The sequence below is a fragment of the Lissotriton helveticus genome, chromosome 4_1, assembly GCF_964261635.1.
Source record: "Lissotriton helveticus chromosome 4_1, aLisHel1.1, whole genome shotgun sequence".
Classification (NCBI taxonomy): Eukaryota; Metazoa; Chordata; class Amphibia; order Caudata; family Salamandridae; genus Lissotriton; species Lissotriton helveticus.
In genome coordinates, this window is record NC_136063.1 from 2,111,940,909 (window position 1) to 2,111,960,935 (window position 20,027).

Below are 20,027 nucleotides of genomic sequence, written 5' to 3' on the forward strand. Positions count from 1 at the left end.
ATGTGGACTCAACTTTCCCAAATCCTCCATCTTGTGTTGGAGAGTTGGGTGTGAGGGTCAGGGTTATGCCCACTTCCCACATGAAGTGGTCAAATTGAGGGTGTAGTCTCTCAAAGGTAAGTAGCCCATTGGCTAATACCTGGTACTCCCCTTAAGTTGGATATTTAGGTGGCACCCCTCAACCCAGAACTTCAGATTCAACTGACTTAAAGAAGAAACTGAGACCTTGCAGCGGAGTTGTGGCGCAAACTCCAGCCTGCCACTTCATGACTCGACAGTCATGGTGAACTGTCTCATCCTGCTGCTGTGTGGCCTCTAAGAAGCCCAGAGGACCACCATTCTTCACCAATTGCCAAGAACTCCCTTGAAGTATAGGAGCTACTTCCCTGCAATCCGTAGGCAGCGAAAACCACAGAGCCTGGTCCACCAACTTGCAGCTAACCGGCCTGACCGATGCAGCAACCGACCAGGAAGAGGTACCCCTGCTTTAGAAGTTCAGATCTGCCTCCCTGCAAGTGTGGAGACACGAGGACTGACCGTAGCCATGCAGTAGCAATCCCTGGGGTACCGGATACCTTGTACCAAGACCGACCACAAAAAGTCCAGTCAGGACTCCCAACTGCCCAGGAAGCAAGCCCCCGTCAAGTGACATCAGCACCCTTGTGACTCACTCCGGGAGTGGCCCAGCAGTCCCGAAATCGTCCCTGCTAGCTGTCTGCTCCTGATCGCAAAGACCGCCTTGGCTCACATAGTCCGGCCGACCTACCTGCTCTGCACTCTACCCACCCAGCTGGCCTGGGTAATGACATGCTCCCATGCTGTTGAGGCCCTTGGGACATGAGGCCCTGCTTGGGAGTTCTTGGAGCCTACAAGTCGCCCTCTGTAACTTGTTTCTAGGTGTCCCCTCTTTTTCATAGTGCCAGCTACCAACGCCTTCAGCACCCTGCTCCTGCCTGAATCCGGGACTGTCCTGGTGAACCGCTGGTAGAACATTGAACCTTGTCTTCATAAACCTTCGAACTGAGAAGGTGACCCCCTAGAACCGCCGGTCTGATTTTCTATGCATATCTGCTTTTTCCTCCCATGGGAATCAATTGTGCTTAATTGCGCACAACTGTGATCTATTTTCCGAATGTTGATAATTTAAAAGAAAAATAGTACTTCGCATTGAGCAAAGTTCTTGGTTTGAAAATAAATGTAAGAATGTGTTTTTTTTCTAAATTGCTCTTGGATTTATTTTTGAGTGTGTCTCATTAATTGTCTCTAGGAGTACAACAAATGCTTAGCACTACTCTCTGATAAGCCTGAATGCTCGCCCACACTACCACAAATAGCACGTTAGTATTATCTACTTTTGCCTATCTTCAGCCAACTGGGGACTCACTGGACTCTCTGCACAGTGTAGTTCTTTTTAGTGCACTATATGGCCAGCTTACTACAGCTAAAATATATATATTTTTACTTGTTCATATTAAATCTGTGGATTATTCTTTTTGGACAGAAGGGTGAAACAAGCAAATTAAACCCCTATGATTAATCATGTCGCTTACATGAGGGCTGTGCAAAGATACCCATGTCTAGCAGAGGCATCCCATAGTTACAGGCCGCTTTGACGCAATCATTTTCGAAGTCACTGGCAAAAGGATGTTTAGGTCTCGCGACCTGCATCGAGTGGAGCGAGAATTCAAGTAGGCAAACTGCTCGTGAAACCACCAGCTTTTTGCTGGCGTTTTCATGAAGTCCACGTGATCAAACACGAACGCGCATCAGCCTCCCTCCCTCCTAATTGCATCTTGCCGCAGAGCACATCAAAGGGCTTCGCCCAGCGTGCACTCTGCGGCTTCTCGGCTTCTCCTCCCCTAATTATTCTCTCGCCTTTTACACGGAGGCGCAGCAGACATCCAGGCGGATCCGCCTCGTCCTCCCCTCTCTCCTCCCCTCTCTCCCCGCACACAGCCTTCCTTGGATTTCTCCTCCCCCTCCCCAGCCAGCTTCCTCCTCATGGCTTCTTCTGCATTAGCTGACTTTAATAGGACGGACTCCGACCGGTTAAATGAGATCAAAAGCCACTTGGAAATTGCCTTACTAGAAAAACATTTTTTACGTAAGTACAGCATATATTCCAAGATTATTTCTCTTGTATTATCAGTGCGTGCATTCTTTGTTCATACTGTGTTTAGGCCCCATTACATGCTACATTATTAGGAAGGGACGGGGCTGGAGGACGTTTCCCATTTCTCTACGATGATGCATGTTTTTCTTACCTAAGCAGCTTCCATTCCCGGTCGAAATATTAGATGATGCTTTGTGACTTGGCACGCATCATGTGCCCCGGGTCTTCTTGATTTGATGCGTGCTCGTCTCTGATGGAAGAGTGCCTTCTTAGGCGGTACTCGTCATTACGCCTATGATTTCCCACCTCAACCCCCATCCCCCCACGGTTTCTTTTTAAGGTCTGAAAGGCTGTGCGCCAGTGATGCAGCAACTTCTACAGCTTGCTTTGCGCCTGGTGCACCCCACGCCCTGTTCAAGAATGTTTTTCCAGTCTGAGGGCATTGCTCAGAATCCACCCCCCTCCCAGTGATTCTGTCCTCCCCCTGACTGCTCTCTCTCTCGTTGGCACCCAGCCCGCCCCTGTTTACATCGATCCACACACATGACCTTGCAGGCTCTTGCTGACAGCCAACTTCAATAGCAAAACGGACTCGCACCCTATCACTTTGACATTGATTGATTGATTGATTGATAAAAAATTTATATTGAGCAGAACAATAACCCGCAGGTATCAAGGCGCCTAACAGTAATATCAAAAGTCTGAATCAATCATCATTACACATAGGCCTTCAGGAAGAGGCGGGTCTTTAAGGCACCGCGGAATGTCTGCAGGGAGGGTAGGGACCTAAGGTCCAAAGGAAGATCGTTCCACCATTTGGGAGCTAAAGTGGAAAAAGCCCTGCCACCCCATTTAGCTCTTCGCACACGAGGGACTGACAGAAGCAATTTCCCGGAGGAACGCAAATTCCTTCCAGGGATGTAGTGGGAGATAATAGAACCCACTCCAGAGTCACAGTTTCTTGCAATGGCTCTGTATGTCATGCACAAGACCTTGAAACGTACTCGGTACTCTACAGGGAGCCAGTGCAACGTTTTTCTGGCCAGGGTGGCCGATGAACGTCTAGGAACATCCAGAACAAATCTGGCCGCGGCATTCTGGACTACCTGCAAGCGCTGCAGGAGGGTCTTATTTAGCCCCGCATACAGCGCATTGCAGTAGTCCAGGCGAGAGCCAATGAGCGCGACAGCTATTTGCTTTCTGGACTGCACAGAAAGATATTTCCTGATCCTTCGCAGGGTATGGATAAGGCCCCAACAGGTGGAAATGGTCCTACTCACCTGTCTGCCCATATCCAGGGCAGGATCTACCATCACCCCAAGATTTTTTGCAGATGCAGTGGGGGAGGGACACACTCCAAGCGAGTCAGGCCACCAGCTAGAAGACCAGATGTTTTCGTTCCCACCAAACACCATCACCTCAGTCTTCTCCCCATTCAGTTTGAGAGAGTTCTGAATCATCCAGTGACCAACCGCCTCCATACATGATCTAAATTTGGAGACGGTCTGCACATCTGAATGGGAGAGAGAGACGAGTATTTGGGTGTCGTCAGCATAGGAAACTACCTCCATCCCGAAAGTTCTTATTAATCTGGCCAGTGGGGTCACATAGATGTTAAATAGGGTCGGGCTAAGAGCCGACCCTTGTGGGACCCCACATAGCACAGGCCGGGATGGAGATAGAAACTCACCCATCTTGACTCTTTGTTCCCTCCTAATAAGGAAGGAAGTCAGGAGATCTAGAGCTGCGCCCTTCACCCCCACATCCCTCAGACGAGATGAAAGAACTGAGGGAGAGAGGGTATCAAAGGCCGCAGTTAGGTCTAACAGGACCAGGAGGGTGGTCTGGCCTCTATCCACTGTCGTGCGGATGGTATCGAGCACGACAGTGAGGGCCGACTCGGTGCTATGTTCCCTCCTGAATCCATGCTGGGAAGAGTCAAGACAACCCGAGCTTTCCACAAAAGCGGCGAGATGCTTATTCAGGTGTGCCTCAAGCATCTTCGCAGGGGCGGGAAGCAGCGAGATTGGACGGAAGTTTTTCAGGACTTCCGGGTCAAGGGAGGCCTTCTTTAGCAGAGGTTTTACTACTGCTTTCTTCCATTCCAAGGGGAAGACACCATCTCTTATTGCTAGATTCATAATTTCTAGCAGTGGTGGTAGGAAGGACTCCCTGCACTGCTTGATGATTTTCAGAGACATTCTTCTTACCCATAACTTATTTACCTCAGCAACGGGGACTCCACACTGCAACATGACCCCAGGCACCCTTTATGTTGCAACTCTACTCTGTATGTTACTTTATTCATGTTGTTCACCTGTTTGTTTGTACCCCACATTCTTTATACTTAAAAAAAAAATGTTGCATGAGAGTTGTTCGGATCATATTTCTCTCTCACTCTTTAGCACCTCAATTAAAAACTTTAATAATATTGTTCGCATCTGTGTTTTTACATTGGAATCAACACATTCATTTCTAAAATGAAACAACTTTTATTCAACACCATGCAAGTTAGTACAATTATTAGGAGTTTTATGATAGTTTTGCACATTTGAAATACCTATGAGTGGTTAAGAAAACGATAAATACATGTGCAAAACCATGAGAAATGCTTTTGCCGCCGAGTGGCAGGTATAATTTGCAAGTGATAGTGTGGCAGTATAAATCAACATCTTAATAAATGGGTGTGAGGAATTAATTTTTCTGCAAGTGTTGGAGGAAAACAAGAATGTGATATTTTCTCCAAGAGCCTGAGAGCAGTTTTAAAAGGCCCATGGATACCTCCAAGTTAGGGTGCCGCTCAATTTTTAGCAGTAGGCTTGGTTCAAAGCCACTTCTTAGGTATTTGCACAGACAATAGTAAAAGAAGCACTGTCAGAAAATAAAATAATGAAACATAATAAAACGATTTAAAATTAATAAATATGAACTGAAACCACAGGACCAATTATTAACAAGCATTGGCATTGCCAATAGGTCTCGCTTGTGGGACCTTATAAGTATTTAGTTTTGCAGCACACTATCCTTGTTGCACCAAGGATATTGTGCTGCAAAACTAAATACTTATAAGGTCCCACAAGCGAGACCTATTGGCAATGCCAATGCTTGTTTTCGTTTGGGTGCCCCCTTAATCCCTATCCACAATGCCCTTTTGTGGCTACTTGTGGCAATATGGTGTCTACTTGTGGCCATTTGTAGTTGTTCACTAAGGCAGCTGGCTCCGGCCCTGGTATCAGGATAACTAACCATTGACTAAGTAAATGATTGCAGTTTGTATTTGGTACATATAAATACATCCTATGTGTCGATCTGAAAAATCCATGTTTGTTCCGACACTAGTGGATCAAGGATTGACAACCTGGATTAGAGACTGGTTTATAAATCTGTTTGGACTGTCCTCTTCTGTCCTGGTCCTTTTCTTTTCTCCACTCCACCACCTTTAATATTTTCCTTTGAATATGTGGGAAGTGTCACTGTAGCTGAAAGATCCCAGACAACGCTTGTCTTATTGTGATGAGTCCCTTCAGGGTTTTTTCTAATTCTGAATGGTGTTCTCCATCTACTTACTCTTCTTAGAGCAGTCAAGGCTGCCAGGGCTGCCCTTACTGCGGGCAGGCACACCACACCTTATTCAATTCTTCTGCAGTCACCAAATGTGCTTCATGATCAATCTACACCTAAAAGCACAACTTGTGTTGAGTTGGTTTAGCCGTGTGAAATTGTTTATTAAGCATCTCTTGTGCTTTACATTGTATTATATTGGGGTGTTTGCTTATCACTCTGTATAGAACTGAAAATAATTGCATCAGAGCATGCTAGGGTCCAGAAGTGAGTGTGAAAAAATATGGGTTTAGACATCTGTTTGATAAATATGTTGGGGTAACAGTCATTGGGAAAGTGCTGTGGGAAGAAAATGGGTTCAGCTTCTCATTATGCATGTTTTGCTTAATGTGGTACTTAAAGCTTTACAGTAGGTGGGGAAAGACACAAAGAGTGGGCCACCAGGGGAGAGTGCAACAAAGCAAGTGCACATTACATCTCAAGGCCAGTGAAGTGGAAAGGGGGACAGTTTTCAGATCATGATCAATATGAATCCTGGAAGTACCTGGGAAGTGAGTATTGAATGTGGTGTCAGCATCTGTGGAGAGGGATTCTCTTCAGAGTTGGAGGAGAGGCCATTTTGATAGCTTCCTTGAATATTTTGATGGTGATCATGAGGCACAATGTGTTCAAACAATAAGTTGCAAGGACGGAAAATAAACTGAGGGTGTTTCAAGTCCACTGAGAAGGTCTAGTGTCTAAAATTGCAGTCCATGTCTTAGTATAGGAAGAGAAGGCCAAGAGGCACTGGTTTGTGAATTGATATAAAACAAGGATTAGGGATTTGTATAGAGATCTGTGGTAAATTGGAAGCCAGTCAACTTGCTGGAAGACGGCAGAAGAGCAGTGTGCAAGGTTGGTGACAAAAAGTAAGGATTTTGTGAGCTACCGGCAAGGTGATCCCATAGAGTAGCCTGTTGCAGTATGTACATTTACTGAGGACTTACGCATTTATGTGGATGTTAGCTCACTGGAAGGTGAGCTGCGACCAGCATGGTCACATGTTTTGTAGCAGGAGGTGGACAAGGCTGGTTGTTGAGGTGATGAATTTTGAGAATCTCATACATTTGCCAAACCCTAGAGTACACCAGAGAAGGCCAGACTAAGAATTTCTGTAGTGAAGGTTCTAAATGTCCAAATAGAAGTTGAACAATTTGTAGATGTTGCACCTCACAAAATAAGGAACGTTTTACTAGGATGTGAGCTGTGTATATTTACAGGGAAGTAATCAAGAAGAGGAAGTTGCATATCTAAGGCAATGAAAAGCATTCTAAACAGTGTTGTGGTGAAGAATAAAACAAATCTGCTTGGATACTAGAAAGAACTTGGCCATTACTAGCATTAGCTCTCTTGGAACTGTGTGTATGTGGTATTTCTATAGAGCGAACCTGGCCATAAGCAGTGGAGCTTTGTACAGGGTCAAAGACCAACACAACATCAATTAGCCATAGGCGAGGTAGCTGGTTTGTGGACTGTTAATGTATTGTGTTGTAGTGTTCTTTAAAGACGTATGTCTTCAACTGTTTTCTAAATTGGTGCAACGTTGGGGTGATCTTGATGGATATGGGGGTGGGGGAATGTTGTTCAAGAACCTGAATGCATTGATGGAACAGGCCTACTGCTTTTTTTCCTTTTCTACACTTCTTAGTTTGCAGTCCGGTGGTGTACTGGCTGCGATTGCACAGAGAAAATTAGCTGGGGTGCTGGTTGTGATGGTTTTGTTAAAGTTGCAGCTGGTTTTGAAGATGGGGCGTGCCAGCAATGGGAGCAAATGGAGTTCCATCAGGATAAAGGTGATGTGATCATATTTTTGTAGGCACTGAACGAGGCTTGCTGTGGCATGTAGGGTGCCCTTAGAGGGGTGCCAATATGGATTATGTGATGTCACAGAGCAGGGTGTTACCATCATCCAAATGTGAGAGTACAAGGGCTTGAATAGAACCTCTGAGATCACTTCCTGGAAGAAACTGTTTCTTTTTCTTTATAACAGAAAGCTGGTAGCAGGCAGACTTTGTTTTTGTCACAGTATGTTCCCTGAGGGTGAGGTAGGTGTCCAGGGTGAATACAAGCATCATGGCAATCAGTGAAAAGCTGGGGTTCAGGTAATTGACCCAGATTTCTACTGTTTCTTGATTGAAGTTCTTGGCAAATTGCAGGAATTATGTCCTGGTTGGGTTGAGCTTCAGGAAGGCACTGGGTCTCGTGGTCTGGATGATGTGAGGGCATTGGAGGAAACACTCAAGCAAAGCTATGTATCATCGGCATATTGGTGAATCTTGATGCTGTTATCTGTGAGAGGAGCCCCAAGAGTCTCCAATTAGAGTTTGAAGGTGACAGTAGAGAACCACCCTCTGCACCCTCTGCAGGTGATAGGATTCTTTTGGGATGTGGAGAAACAGTGAAAGGCGTTACTGATGAATCCAACGTGAAACCCTGCGGTGCAAATGTAGATTGGATGGTCAACTGTATCAAGGTGCAGCAATATCATTAGGCGGGGTCCTCTTCATCTGTGGTCAGGAGTGCATTGTCTAGGATGTGTAAGGGCCAGAGGTCTCTGTATTACAGCATGATCTGGAACCTTACCGATAATCGTGCAAGAGATTGTTAGCATGAATGTGTTCTTGCTTTTTCAGTGGTTTTGCTGGTGGATGGTAGGTTCGTGATGGGCCATCGGTTAGCGAGGCCATTGAAATTTTCTTTAGGTTTATTTTAGGAGTGGAGAAATAACTGCTTTCCAGTTTGTGGTTGGATGTTCATCGCTGCAAGGCATGGGCATATAAGAATGAAATATGATATCAATACTCTGTAATCGAGCTACATTACAACACCATTTGCAGGGGATATGGAATGACGCATGATCACTCGTGGGGGCCTCTCGGAGTCTCCATACAGGAGTCTGTTATTACATGCATTTTTATCATAATCCAGGAAAATAGACTTTTTTAATCAGGAAATAATGTGGACTTTAAACAAAGATAAGGATTGGTTGCATGTGAATTAGCAAACATTGGTTTGGTTCAGTTTACATAGCAAACATTTTAAGCATCACAAAAACACAAAAGGCACTGTCAGAAAATCCACGCCCACACTAGCAAACTGGGCAACGCCTTTAAAAAGAGCATGGGAGGCCTGAATATAATGCACTAAATATTCTACTGTGCCTGTCAGACAATTTCAGTTCAATTGTATAGGTATTCGGCCAGATAGTGGCCTTTGCTTATGTGCACAATACAAACAATTTACTATGTTTGCAATAAATAAAACGAGCACAGAGTAAAATGAAGATAAGAGATTAGGTAAAGAAACAAACAAAAAGACTAGGGGAGGCAAACTAGATAAAAAGTAGGGAAATAGTCAATATAAAATTTTAACTAGCATTGGCAAAGCCAGCATGTCTGGCCTCTGCAAGCTAATGGTTTCTATCCATGCACTTATTTTTACAGAAATACTCAATATGCAGACGACTTTAGTAAACAAGTAACAAAATATTAAAATTTACTTTTGTTTGTTGCCCTAATTTGTACAGTAGGCCCAGACATGGGTTCCGTGCACACTGAGTCACTGTAACCTAGCTGTACCCAGCTGATGATCCCATAACTAGAGCAAAACCTGTCCTGAGTTGCCTGTGTTCCGGTTCAGAGAGGACTTGACTTGGCAGTCGGCCTGGACTGTTCCTAATGGAGCAGGGTCCAGACTGATTTGCATATAGCTGGGTCCAAACTGAGGTGGCATGGTGTGCAAAATAACAATAGACTGGGATGCGACCCGAGTAATTACCAGTGGCTGAGATTAATTCAAGCATTCCATCCATCACTTTTTTGTATACTTAATAAAAATAAAGAAGCACTTGAGCAGCCCAGGCACTGCAGCCCTGGCACTAACGTGCACTCGTTTTCAGGCGACTGTGCACGTGATCAAGCCAATGCTGTCACTGAGTCAGAGTCAGTGGCTTAAGAGGGTGAATGTAAGATGTGGTGGCCGGAATCGAAATGACTTAAACAGAGAAATGGATGAAGAGTGCTGACGAAAGCGTCTGTGGGTTTATTTATGACTTTTTGTTTTTAAACATGAGACTGGCAAGACAGCTAAAGCTGTTTCTAGGCTGTACCTAGAAATGAACAACGCAGAGACCAGGAGTAGCCTGCATTTCATTCCCAGCTTGTACACAGCCTGGACCAGTAGAGCTTGAAGAGAACTTGAAATTGACAAAGCCCTGCTTCCCCACTGCTCTAGCCAGGGGCCTATCCGTGCATCTCAAATTTCCATAGTATGTGAGTGATATGGCTGGGAACTGATCATCGTGGGGGTGAGCTCAGATGAACTTCAGGTATTCCATATGCAAACAATCCATCAGGCTGTGTAGAAATCTGTTTCTTGTTTTGTAAAATAACAGGATGCAATTTCTCGCTTTGATCCGACTCCCATAGGCAGCAGAACAGAGTGTAGATTCCTTGTCTCTTGGATTTAGTCTCGGACAGGTTTGTTCTCGCTTAAGAAAATAGTTGTCTGATCACTGGATATTTCAGGGAAGTCAAATAAGCTGGGGCAGGTTCTCACTAGTTGAAAATTTCTCTGCATGTTGCACCTATGGCTCTGGATATCTGTTCGAACCTGCTCTTCCACTTTCTAAGATATGTTAGGACTTGGCATTTATATGGCGCTGGTTTAGCTTTGTAGCTCGTTCGGCAGTCCAGGTGAATTTAGTGGTTCAGCCTGTGGTGATTTGTTAAAAGTATAGTATTTGGTTGTTTCTTCGTTGGGATGTTACGTCTTATGGTTTTGGCCTCTGAAGGTTGAAGCTGCAGTCCTTTACCAAGAACTTCCCCTTCCTTTAAATTGGCAGAGGTGTCCCTTGTCTGGTGGATGGAGGTGTGTGTGTTTGTGGTGTGCTATTATATGGTATTTCTTGGTTATTGGATACACTGATTGCCACTTGTATGGCGCATTGGTGCTCTATTAGTTGTATGTTACAGTTTCTGCCTGCTGTGTGTTATTTGGTTGTTGGTATTTGATGGAGTGTAGTTAGAAGGGCTCTCTCGAGGGCTTGGTCTAATATGTTCTGTTGGATGTTTTGTATGCGGTGTATATTAGTGAAAAGTGCTATTAATAATCATGTGATAAATGGCCATATTTCAAGCCTATGTCTTGTTAGATGCATTGGGTTGTAGGATTGTCATGTTTTTTAATGCTACAGGGACCTACATAATAGCCACTAAGGCCCTATCTGTACATTGCTGGATGTTTGATTGTCCGATAGGAGTAAGGTGAATGTAATAAGATATTTAATTCTGGCGCTAATGTTTTAAAACAAAATAAAAACAAGTTTCACCTGAGGTATGGCCACCTATATATGTACTATTCTATGGGTGTCGGATCGTGCACCGCTTTTGTTCTTTTTAAGTATACTTTTTTTCGTGCCTCCAGGGCTCACTCCCCGTCTGGAGTGATACGTGATAAACCTTTTATAGCCGCTATACCTAATTGGGTGTAGCTGTCCCCCTGGGCACCGATTTGTGCTGTGTACCAGCTCTGAGTTTCAATCAAATTTCAACTTCAAGTGATTAAAACATGATGCTTTTTCCAAAATAAATCGATTACTCCGTTATTTCATTTATATCTCATGAATGTTTCATTTATTCCTCATGAACTCCAATGCATTTCGGCAGTGCTTGCTGCCTTCATCAGGGAAATAATTAATCTACAAATAATCAAAGAAAACATACATCACATTAACCTTCGTTATATCTATAAATTCATATCACATATACTTGTGTTACTTCTTAGCATAGTTATCTTACACTTCATACCATTGCTCTAATATATTCACATAATCGTTGCTATGAATTCTTATGGAATAATCCTATAGCGTTATTGTAACGGTTTCTACACTAAGGTGGGGCTCGGCATGGCTATCAAAAGCGGTAGTTGGTTGTGGCGTCTTCCGTTTAAAAGACGGCGTGGCATAATTAGTAAAACTCGCCTGAAGCGCTGACTCAATTCTGTGGAGCTTAGTTCCTTCTAAAAAGGAACGGATTTGAAATTATTGTTACGCGCTTATGGAGCCTTACTTCGGTCGCTTAGCTGCTCACCTCGGCGTTTCTTACATTCCGCTCCGCTACTCAACTCTCTGTTTCTGCTCTCTTCCGGTGTTCCGGAATTCGCGCGTGCGCACTATTAACGCTTTCACAGCCATTTTTTATTGCCTCTCTAACTTTATTGAGATCACAATGTTAAGTGGATCTGCCCCAGTGCTCGCTGCCACTATGTTTTGATACTGTTGCAAAGTTGGTTGGATCAATTTGGATAGTGTGTTTACGCTATCTACTATGAATCTAAACACGAATAATAATATTTACAGATAACAAAGAAATTCTGTGCGTTCATTCAGTCCACCTGGCTTCAGGCTACCCAGATTATAAATCCAGTAATTCTCCTGCTTAAGTAACCTCGTTTTGTTCATGGAACCTTCTATTCTAGGTAGTGTTTCTAAAACACACACTCTCAGTTGGCTGACGTTGTGTTGCATTTGGGTAAAATGTTCTGCTATACTGGTTTTCGCGGTTTTTAGTCTTATGGTGCTCTTATGTTCATTTATTCGTATTTTCAATTTTCGTTCAGTGTGTCCTACATAAACATCTCCGCATGGGCATTTAATCATGTAGATTAGGTTACTTGAATCACACGTTGCATTCACTTTCAACGGTATGGGATACCCCTTTTGTGGGTGTGTTATGGTAGAGCCTTTGATGATGTTATTGCATGTGCTACAATTGTAACAAGGTACTGTTCCTCGAAAAGGCGTCTTGGTGGTTACTTCATTAATTGGTTTTAGAAAGTCTGCTATGTTCTTAGCTCGTGTATGTGCAAAGATTGGTTCCTGAGAAAAAATGCCTCTGAAATCTGGTTCTATTTTTAACATTGACCAATGTTTTTTGATAATCTGCTTGAATTGTGTGCTGACGGTGGAGAATGTACTCACGCATGTGATATGGTTACTGGATGTGGTTACTTTTCGGCACAGAAGTTCTTGTCTCGTTTTTTGTTGAGCTCGTGTTAGTGCTTGTTGGGTGATATCTGGGGGATATCCCCTATCTTTGAATCTTTTTGTCATTTCATTCAATTGCTCTCTGCATTGTGAGGCCTCCGAGACCACTCTCTTCACCCGTAACATCTGGGAGTATGGCAGGTGTTTCTTAAGGGCCGGAGGATGATGACTTTTGAATTGTAACAGATTGTTTCTGTCTGTATTTTTACGGAACAGGTTAGTGGAGAATACATTGGTCTGTTTGGTAATCTCAACATCTAAGTATTGAATTCTCAATTCATTGATGTTCCATGTGAAACCTATTTGGTCTAGTTTTGTATCCAAAATTTGTAGTTGTTGTTCTAATAAGGCTTTTGAGCCTTTCCATATGGTGAAGATGTCATCTATGAATCGTACATACATGACGATGTTGTCAATCCAAGTAGGGTCTTGGTATACGTGTTCTTCCTCGAATGATGCCATGAATAGATTAGCATATGCCGGAGCGGCACAATTTCCCATGGACGTTCCACTTTGTTGCATGTACCATTTTTTGTCCTGTTCAAAGTAACTGTGTAGCAACGTGAATTGCATCAGTTCTAATATAAATATTTGCTGTTCTTGCGAGTAGTCGCTATCTAAAAGGGCCCTTTCGATAGCTTCCAATCCGTGCTGATGCGGTATCGAGGTATAAAGTGCTTTTACATTGATCGTTGCCATGATCATGTCCTCTTCTGGGTCGATTGTGGATAGTTTGAGAAGAAAGTCTGTGGTGTCTTTCAAGTATGATCTGGTTTTTAATACTAACGGTTGAAGATATCTGTCTAGATATTTCCCCACTGGCTCGTGGATGCTTTGTTTGGTAGACACTATAGGTCTGCAAGGTGGTTTCTGTAAGTCTTTGTGTACTTAACTTAACATTGTGATCTCAATAAAGTTAGAGAGGCAATAAAAAATGGCCGTGAAAGCGTTAATAGTGCGCACGCGCGAATTCCGGAACACCGGAAGAGAGCAGAAACAGAGAGTTGAGTAGCGGAGCGGAATGTAAGAAACGCCGAGGTGAGCAGCTAAGCGACCGAAGTGAGGCTCCATAAGCGCGTAACAATAATTTCAAATCCGTTCCTTTTTAGAAGGAACCAGCGCTTCAGGCGAGTTTTACTAATTATGCCACGCCGTCTTTTAAACGGAAGACGCCACAACCAACTACCGCTTTTGATAGCCATGCCGAGCCCCACCTTAGTGTAGAAACCGTTACAATAACGCTATCGGATTATTCCATAAGAATTCATAGCAACGATTATGTGAATATATTAGAGCAATGTTATGAAGTGTAAGATAACTATGCTAAGAAGTAACACAAGTATATGTGAAATGAATTTATAGATATAACGAAGGTTAATGTGATGTATGTTTTCTTTGATTATTTGTAGATTAATTATTTCCCTGATGAAGGCAGCAAGCACTGCCGAAATGCATTGGAGTTCATGAGGAATAAATGAAACATTCATGAGATATAAATGAAATAACGGAGTAATCGATTTATTTTGGAAAAAGCATCATGTTTTAATCACTTGAAGTTGAAATTTGATTGAAACTCAGAGCTGGTACACAGCACAAATCGGTGCCCAGGGGGACAGCTACACCCAATTAGGTATAGCGGCTATAAAAGGTTTATCACCTATATATGTACTACATTTATGAACTATTACAAAATATTATAGGCAGTTTATCATAAATGGATATGTGATATTTTAACCAGTTTTGCTATTGTTAATCATATTAGCAATACACAGTGTCTCATATTTTGGACATTGTCTCACCGGGTAAGCGTGTCTTGATGTATCAGAGTTTTTTTCACTAGGTATATTGACTTCTCTTTTTGATCTTGATACATAGATGAAGCAGTTTTTTCTCATTAAACCCCCTTATCTGAATAATTCAGTGAGTCACCTACATATCCTAGCTAATCAATGTCTAAGCCCTATGTTATCGTAATATTGTTACCAAATCTGTGCACACCCCCATTTTGTTATAAAATATCACCGGACTTTTTCACCCTGGACCTGGTTGATGGAATCATTTTCCATTGCTGTTCTGTCTTTCCACTGTTTGGCAAAAAAATAAATGGATTCCCTCAAATGGCATTAGAATTTGATTGTAGAATCATGTGATAGTACATTTTATTCGTATTGGACAACCTGTGTTACAAATAAATGCTTTTTCTGGTTTGTGGTGTTTGTGAGTGATTGATTTTAGTATGTTTATGCAAAATATACTGATTGTTTTGTTGTCTCTGTTGAATTTTTCAGATCTTCCTCCTCGCCTGCCCTCCTTGTAGAACTGCCATGGTTGTCTTCAGGTGAGTCTTCTCTGTCATGATTTGTTTTATACATTTTGGATAAAAACACTCAAAGATACATTCCTGTTGCCAAGGATGTCCAGCATTGTTCCAAGACAGGATCTCAGTCTTGATATGAAAAAAGTTAACACGCTTCACATCAAAATTAGAACCCTTTAATCAGTCCCTTGTGGATCAGCGTTGGTCCTCTCTGCTCTGATCATTTGGAGGCAAAATATGGCCACCCTGTTAGAAACACAGTTCTCTTACCCAGGTGCACGAGCGAAAGAACCACTTCTACAGCTAGAGTCACACAATGAAATGATCCACCATAGAACTTGAAAAAAAAAATTTAAGTCATAAAAATATCTTTCAGAGACTTGGGTTGCATTGGTCAACCGGAATATGTTAAGTTACTTCTGGTACATGCATTGCAAACTCACACTTCAAAAAAGGTATACGTTGCTAATTCACGAACAGTTTTATGTTGGCAGGAAAGATCATGGACCTTCTGTCCCTTTCTAAATTACAAAGAAAGAGGTGACTTCTAATGATAGTAGCAAAAAGTTCCAAAGTCTGCAAATCCCCCTCGCTTAACCGCATCCATGCGGTGCATTTTCCCGCTGTGCGCTGGAAAATTCAAAAACCCACTTTACATGACGAGCTCACCTTGTCATGAGTGTACAAGAGGTACACCTCATGACGAGCTGAGCTCGTCATGAGCTTCGAAGGGGTTAAACTGACCAGGAAAGAGAGAATGACACTAACTATATATGGAATTATGCCTTGAAAACAACTGTGGAGAGTGTTGGGATGTTCTGTATCAAACATTTGTTTAACATTACCTTTAAGTTTAATATTTGCGGGATATTGCACACCTGGAGGACTTCGTTACCCAGCAACCCTTGCTCTTGATATGGATAGGCCTTCTGAAGGGTTCATGTTGAGCATGTAATGGTCGGGCTCGCTGGATTGGTCAATCAATAAGCAACTCTTTATCTGACAAGCACGTTAGCGGGGATAACACTAAATGTCAAGCTAGGAATATAGGACTACGCCTTGCTTAGCTGTATCCAATTATAGTTGTTTTTCTGACTCCTAGTTCAGTATTCCCAGAGCGACTGGAGTCATTTCATGAAATTATGTTGCAGGAAAATAATAGTAATTTACTGCTCATTAGTCTGAGAACATTTGTTGAGAGCATGGCTTTTTCCCTTGTCCATGCTTGCACTATATATCCTCAAGGAACGGTAAACTATCAAAAAAACTTGGTAGACAGATATTGTTGTATTGTATGCATTCATATTTTAGATTGTAATATAGTATGTTGCTTAAGCACAGTATCCTAGTTACAGTGTATGATGCATGTATTAATTTTGCTTGTTCCTAGGAAAATACAATCATGTGTTTGGAAACGCAGACAGCGTGAGGGAGAGAGTTGAAACCGTACATCAAAATAAAAATGCGCTATCAAAGATTTCATACAAAATGGAGGCTGCTGCCCCCAAAACTCGTGCGGCCCTGAGCAGACCACTCCCCCCCACCCCACCCCACCCCCCTTGCTACACCACTTGCAAGGACACTAGTCAGACCTTACTTGTTAGTAACTTTAACTTACTGGTGTGTTTTTCAGACGCAGAGGAGTTTTTGGAGGTTCATGAGTGGAATGCAGTTTTGCTGGTTCCTGGATTTCCCAGACCAAATCATGCGAAACTAGTGAACTTTAAAAAACTTGGGATGAGTGATCTGACGCTTGGGATGAGTGATCTGACGCTTGGGATGAGTGATCTGACGCATGGGATGAGTCATCGATCTGACGCATGCGATGAGTCATCGATCTGACGCATGCGATGAGTCATCGATCTGACGCATGGGATGAGTCATCGATCTGACGCATGGGATGAGTCATCGATCTGACGCATGGGATGAGTCATCGATCTGACGCATGGGATGAGTCATCGATCTGACGCATGGGATGAGTCATCGATCTGACGCATGGGATGAGTCATCGATCTGAAGCTTGGGATGAGTCATCGATCTGACGCTTGGGATGAGTGATCGATCTGACGCTTGGGATGAGTGAGCGATCTGACGCTTGGGATGAGTGATCGATCTGACGCTTGGGATGAGTGATCGATCTGACGCTTGGGATGAGTGATCGATCTGACGCTTGGGATGAGTGATCGATCTGACGCTTGGGATGAGTGATCGATCTGACGCTTGGGATGAGTGATCGATCTGACGCTTGGGATGAGTGATCGATCTGACGCTTGGGATGAGTGATCGATCTGACGCTTGGGATGAGTGATCGATCTGACGCGTGGGATGAGTGATCGATCTGGCGCGTGGGACGAGTGATCTGACGCGTGGGACGAGTGATCTGACGCGTGGGACGAGTGATCTGACGCGTGGGACGAGTGATCTGACGCATGGGACAAGTGACTTGAATTTGTCTTCTTCCTTCACCCCTGACACTGTTATTTAAAGCTAGTCCTGTGATTCCTTTGCAGCAGAAGCCAGACCTGGGTTGACTATCCTTGTTCGCTCTCAATAATAGTGACTGCTGCTTAGTTATTAGTAAAATGGTGGGAAGGGAAAGGTCCTAAAAACTCAATGCAAGCAAGTTGATCTGCAGACGAGGTTGGTTAGTTTCCCCTTCATCAGTGTATCAAGGACTCCCCTGTGAGGAAGGTTGTTTAGTCCCATGGCCTGTGTGGTTGTTCATGGTGTAAACTTTACCCAGGAGCATCACTATAGTCCTTTCTTGTTGACCTAATAGTGGTCCATCACACTTTGAAGTATCCTGCAAGGGGGGTGGGGGGTGGGCGGAGGGGGATGTTCCGATGCAGCCTGATCTGACCCCAACGCTCCGTAGCCCTCTTCAGCAGTGCCTATTAGCATGCGTGTATGGCCAGGACCATGGCAGTGCAGCTTGGTGCGGAAAGATCAGTCATGGCAGCCAGAGGCTGAGCTAGCATGTGAACCCAGGGCTTCGTTCAAGCTCACTGAAGGCTCCTCCAACATTGGCCACAGCCTTGACGAGTGTGGGGATCAAAGCCACTACAAGGGTGTTTAAAGTGAAGCCAATATTTGTAGGTGCAAGTTCAATGAGCTAGGTGCAACCCCACCAAATCGAGTTCCCTGACGGTGTCCCCAAGTGTCCACACACTCCCCTTTGTGTCACTCGATACTTGGCTTTTTTAACCATCCAGATAGGCCTGCCTTTGCCCTCTTCCCACCAAGGCAACAGCTAGTGAGTCATCACAGCCACTTGGGTGCTCTTGCGGTGTGGTGGTGTGTTCCTCATCTATGCCTAATCCGCCATCTTAGATCTGCCTAGAGGTGGCGAGCACGGCTTCCTTTGGGGGGTGTTCAGCTTCTTCCAAACAAAATGTCACTAGACTAACGTGAAGGTGCTGGAGGCTCTCCTTGCTTTGGAGCTTAGTGCACTCAAGTAGGTGTTTTGCCTTTGTAAAGGCAGTATGGGTAATTGTAGATCACATGGCAGCAACAGAATAAAAAACAATGAAAAAGGAAAACTCACCATGCATCCTAACCATGCTCCACACTCCACCCAAAATAACATTTTAAACATTAGAGAAGGAATCTTAAAATTGATTCTCTCCGGATTGTTTGTTTATTTTAAACTGATTTTGGCTGAAAGTTTCATGCTCTAAATTACGCCGTTATTGAATGTCATTCACTTGCAAATCAACATTCAAAATATTTCACGTTCATCCCATCGCCTTCTATTGATTTACTAAATGGATTGCGGCGGTTTCATTGCTGCCCCAGTTTAGGAGAATTTGGCATATACTTGGCGTTTATCCTCTAACTAGGGCTAGTACGATTAGTCCCTGAAACATAATGCGACTCGAGGCACATTCTTTGGAGATTCAGTAGTTTTTGGTGTTCCGTGGCCAATATATCTTTCGTCTCGACTCTGTTCAGGCTTGTTGTCTTCCCTTAGGTGACATGGCCGAAGGGAGACATGCTTAAGGGAACGAGCTGGCAGGCATCAGCATTTCAGTGACACTAGAGTGCATACCTAGCATAGTAGTATTTGTTCTGTGTGATTTAAAGTTACTTCTTTTAAAATCTGTTTTAATCAATTACCTTTGAATGCAGTCTTTTATGAGGTATAGAGACTGACATTGTTATAGACTAAAAATATATGTTTATAAATATGCTCTATAATTTCCTTATATTTAACTCATAATAAAACCATATGAAGCCAGTCACCTTCGAGACGGCCAACCTTCCCATGAGAGAGAGTGGGAGCGTATTCCCAAAGGACACGGACTGCTGTAGGGAACTGAGCACTTGGTCGGCGTTCCGGGCCAGCAACTGCTCATCGGACACGGCCACCTGGATTCCCAGGTATCTGAAGGCCTCCATTTCCCACCTCAGTCCCAGGTACGGGAAACCCACTCTGGGGTCCTCACCACAGCCCGCAAGGGGGGAAGATCAAGGACTTCTCAGGATTAAGGCGCAGCCCAGAAGCTACACCAAAACGATCCAAGTGCCGTAACAGGAGCGGCAGCGACTCCCGGGGGGAGGTCAGGTAGAACAGCGCGTCATCGGCGTACAGCGAGACCAAGTGCACGGTATCCCCAACTTGTATCCCCCAGGGGGCCATCTCCGCTCGGAGCGACACCGCCAGGGGCTCAATCGCCAGTGCGAATAGGAGCGGTGACAGGGGGCACCCCTGACGGGTGCCCCTGCCCAGTTGCCACTCCTCCGAGCGGGCCGCCCCGAGTCTGACCCTGGCCGTAGGTGCACTGTAGAGAATCTGCATCCAGGCGCAGAAGAGGGGCCCCACCCCAGCCATCCGAAGCACCTCCAAAAGGTACCCCCAGCTGACAGTATCAAAGGCTTTAGCCAGGTCTATCGACACCATGACCTGAGGATCCTCCCTATCTCGCACTTCATGGAGAACGTGGTTTAAGCGC

The 20,027-nt window shown here is 44.1% G+C and overlaps 1 protein-coding gene across 1 annotated transcript in view; it reads left to right on the forward strand.

Annotated features, from left to right (window-relative positions):
- TMEM164 (transmembrane protein 164) overlaps positions 1–20,027 on the forward strand; it is a 338,857-nt gene that overhangs the window by 127,477 nt on the left and 191,353 nt on the right. Inside the window, exon 2 of the mRNA XM_078688797.1 lies at positions 15,047–15,096. Within this exon, the coding sequence (XP_078544923.1) occupies positions 15,047–15,096 (50 nt within the window). The remainder of the gene's footprint in view (positions 1–15,046; positions 15,097–20,027) is intronic.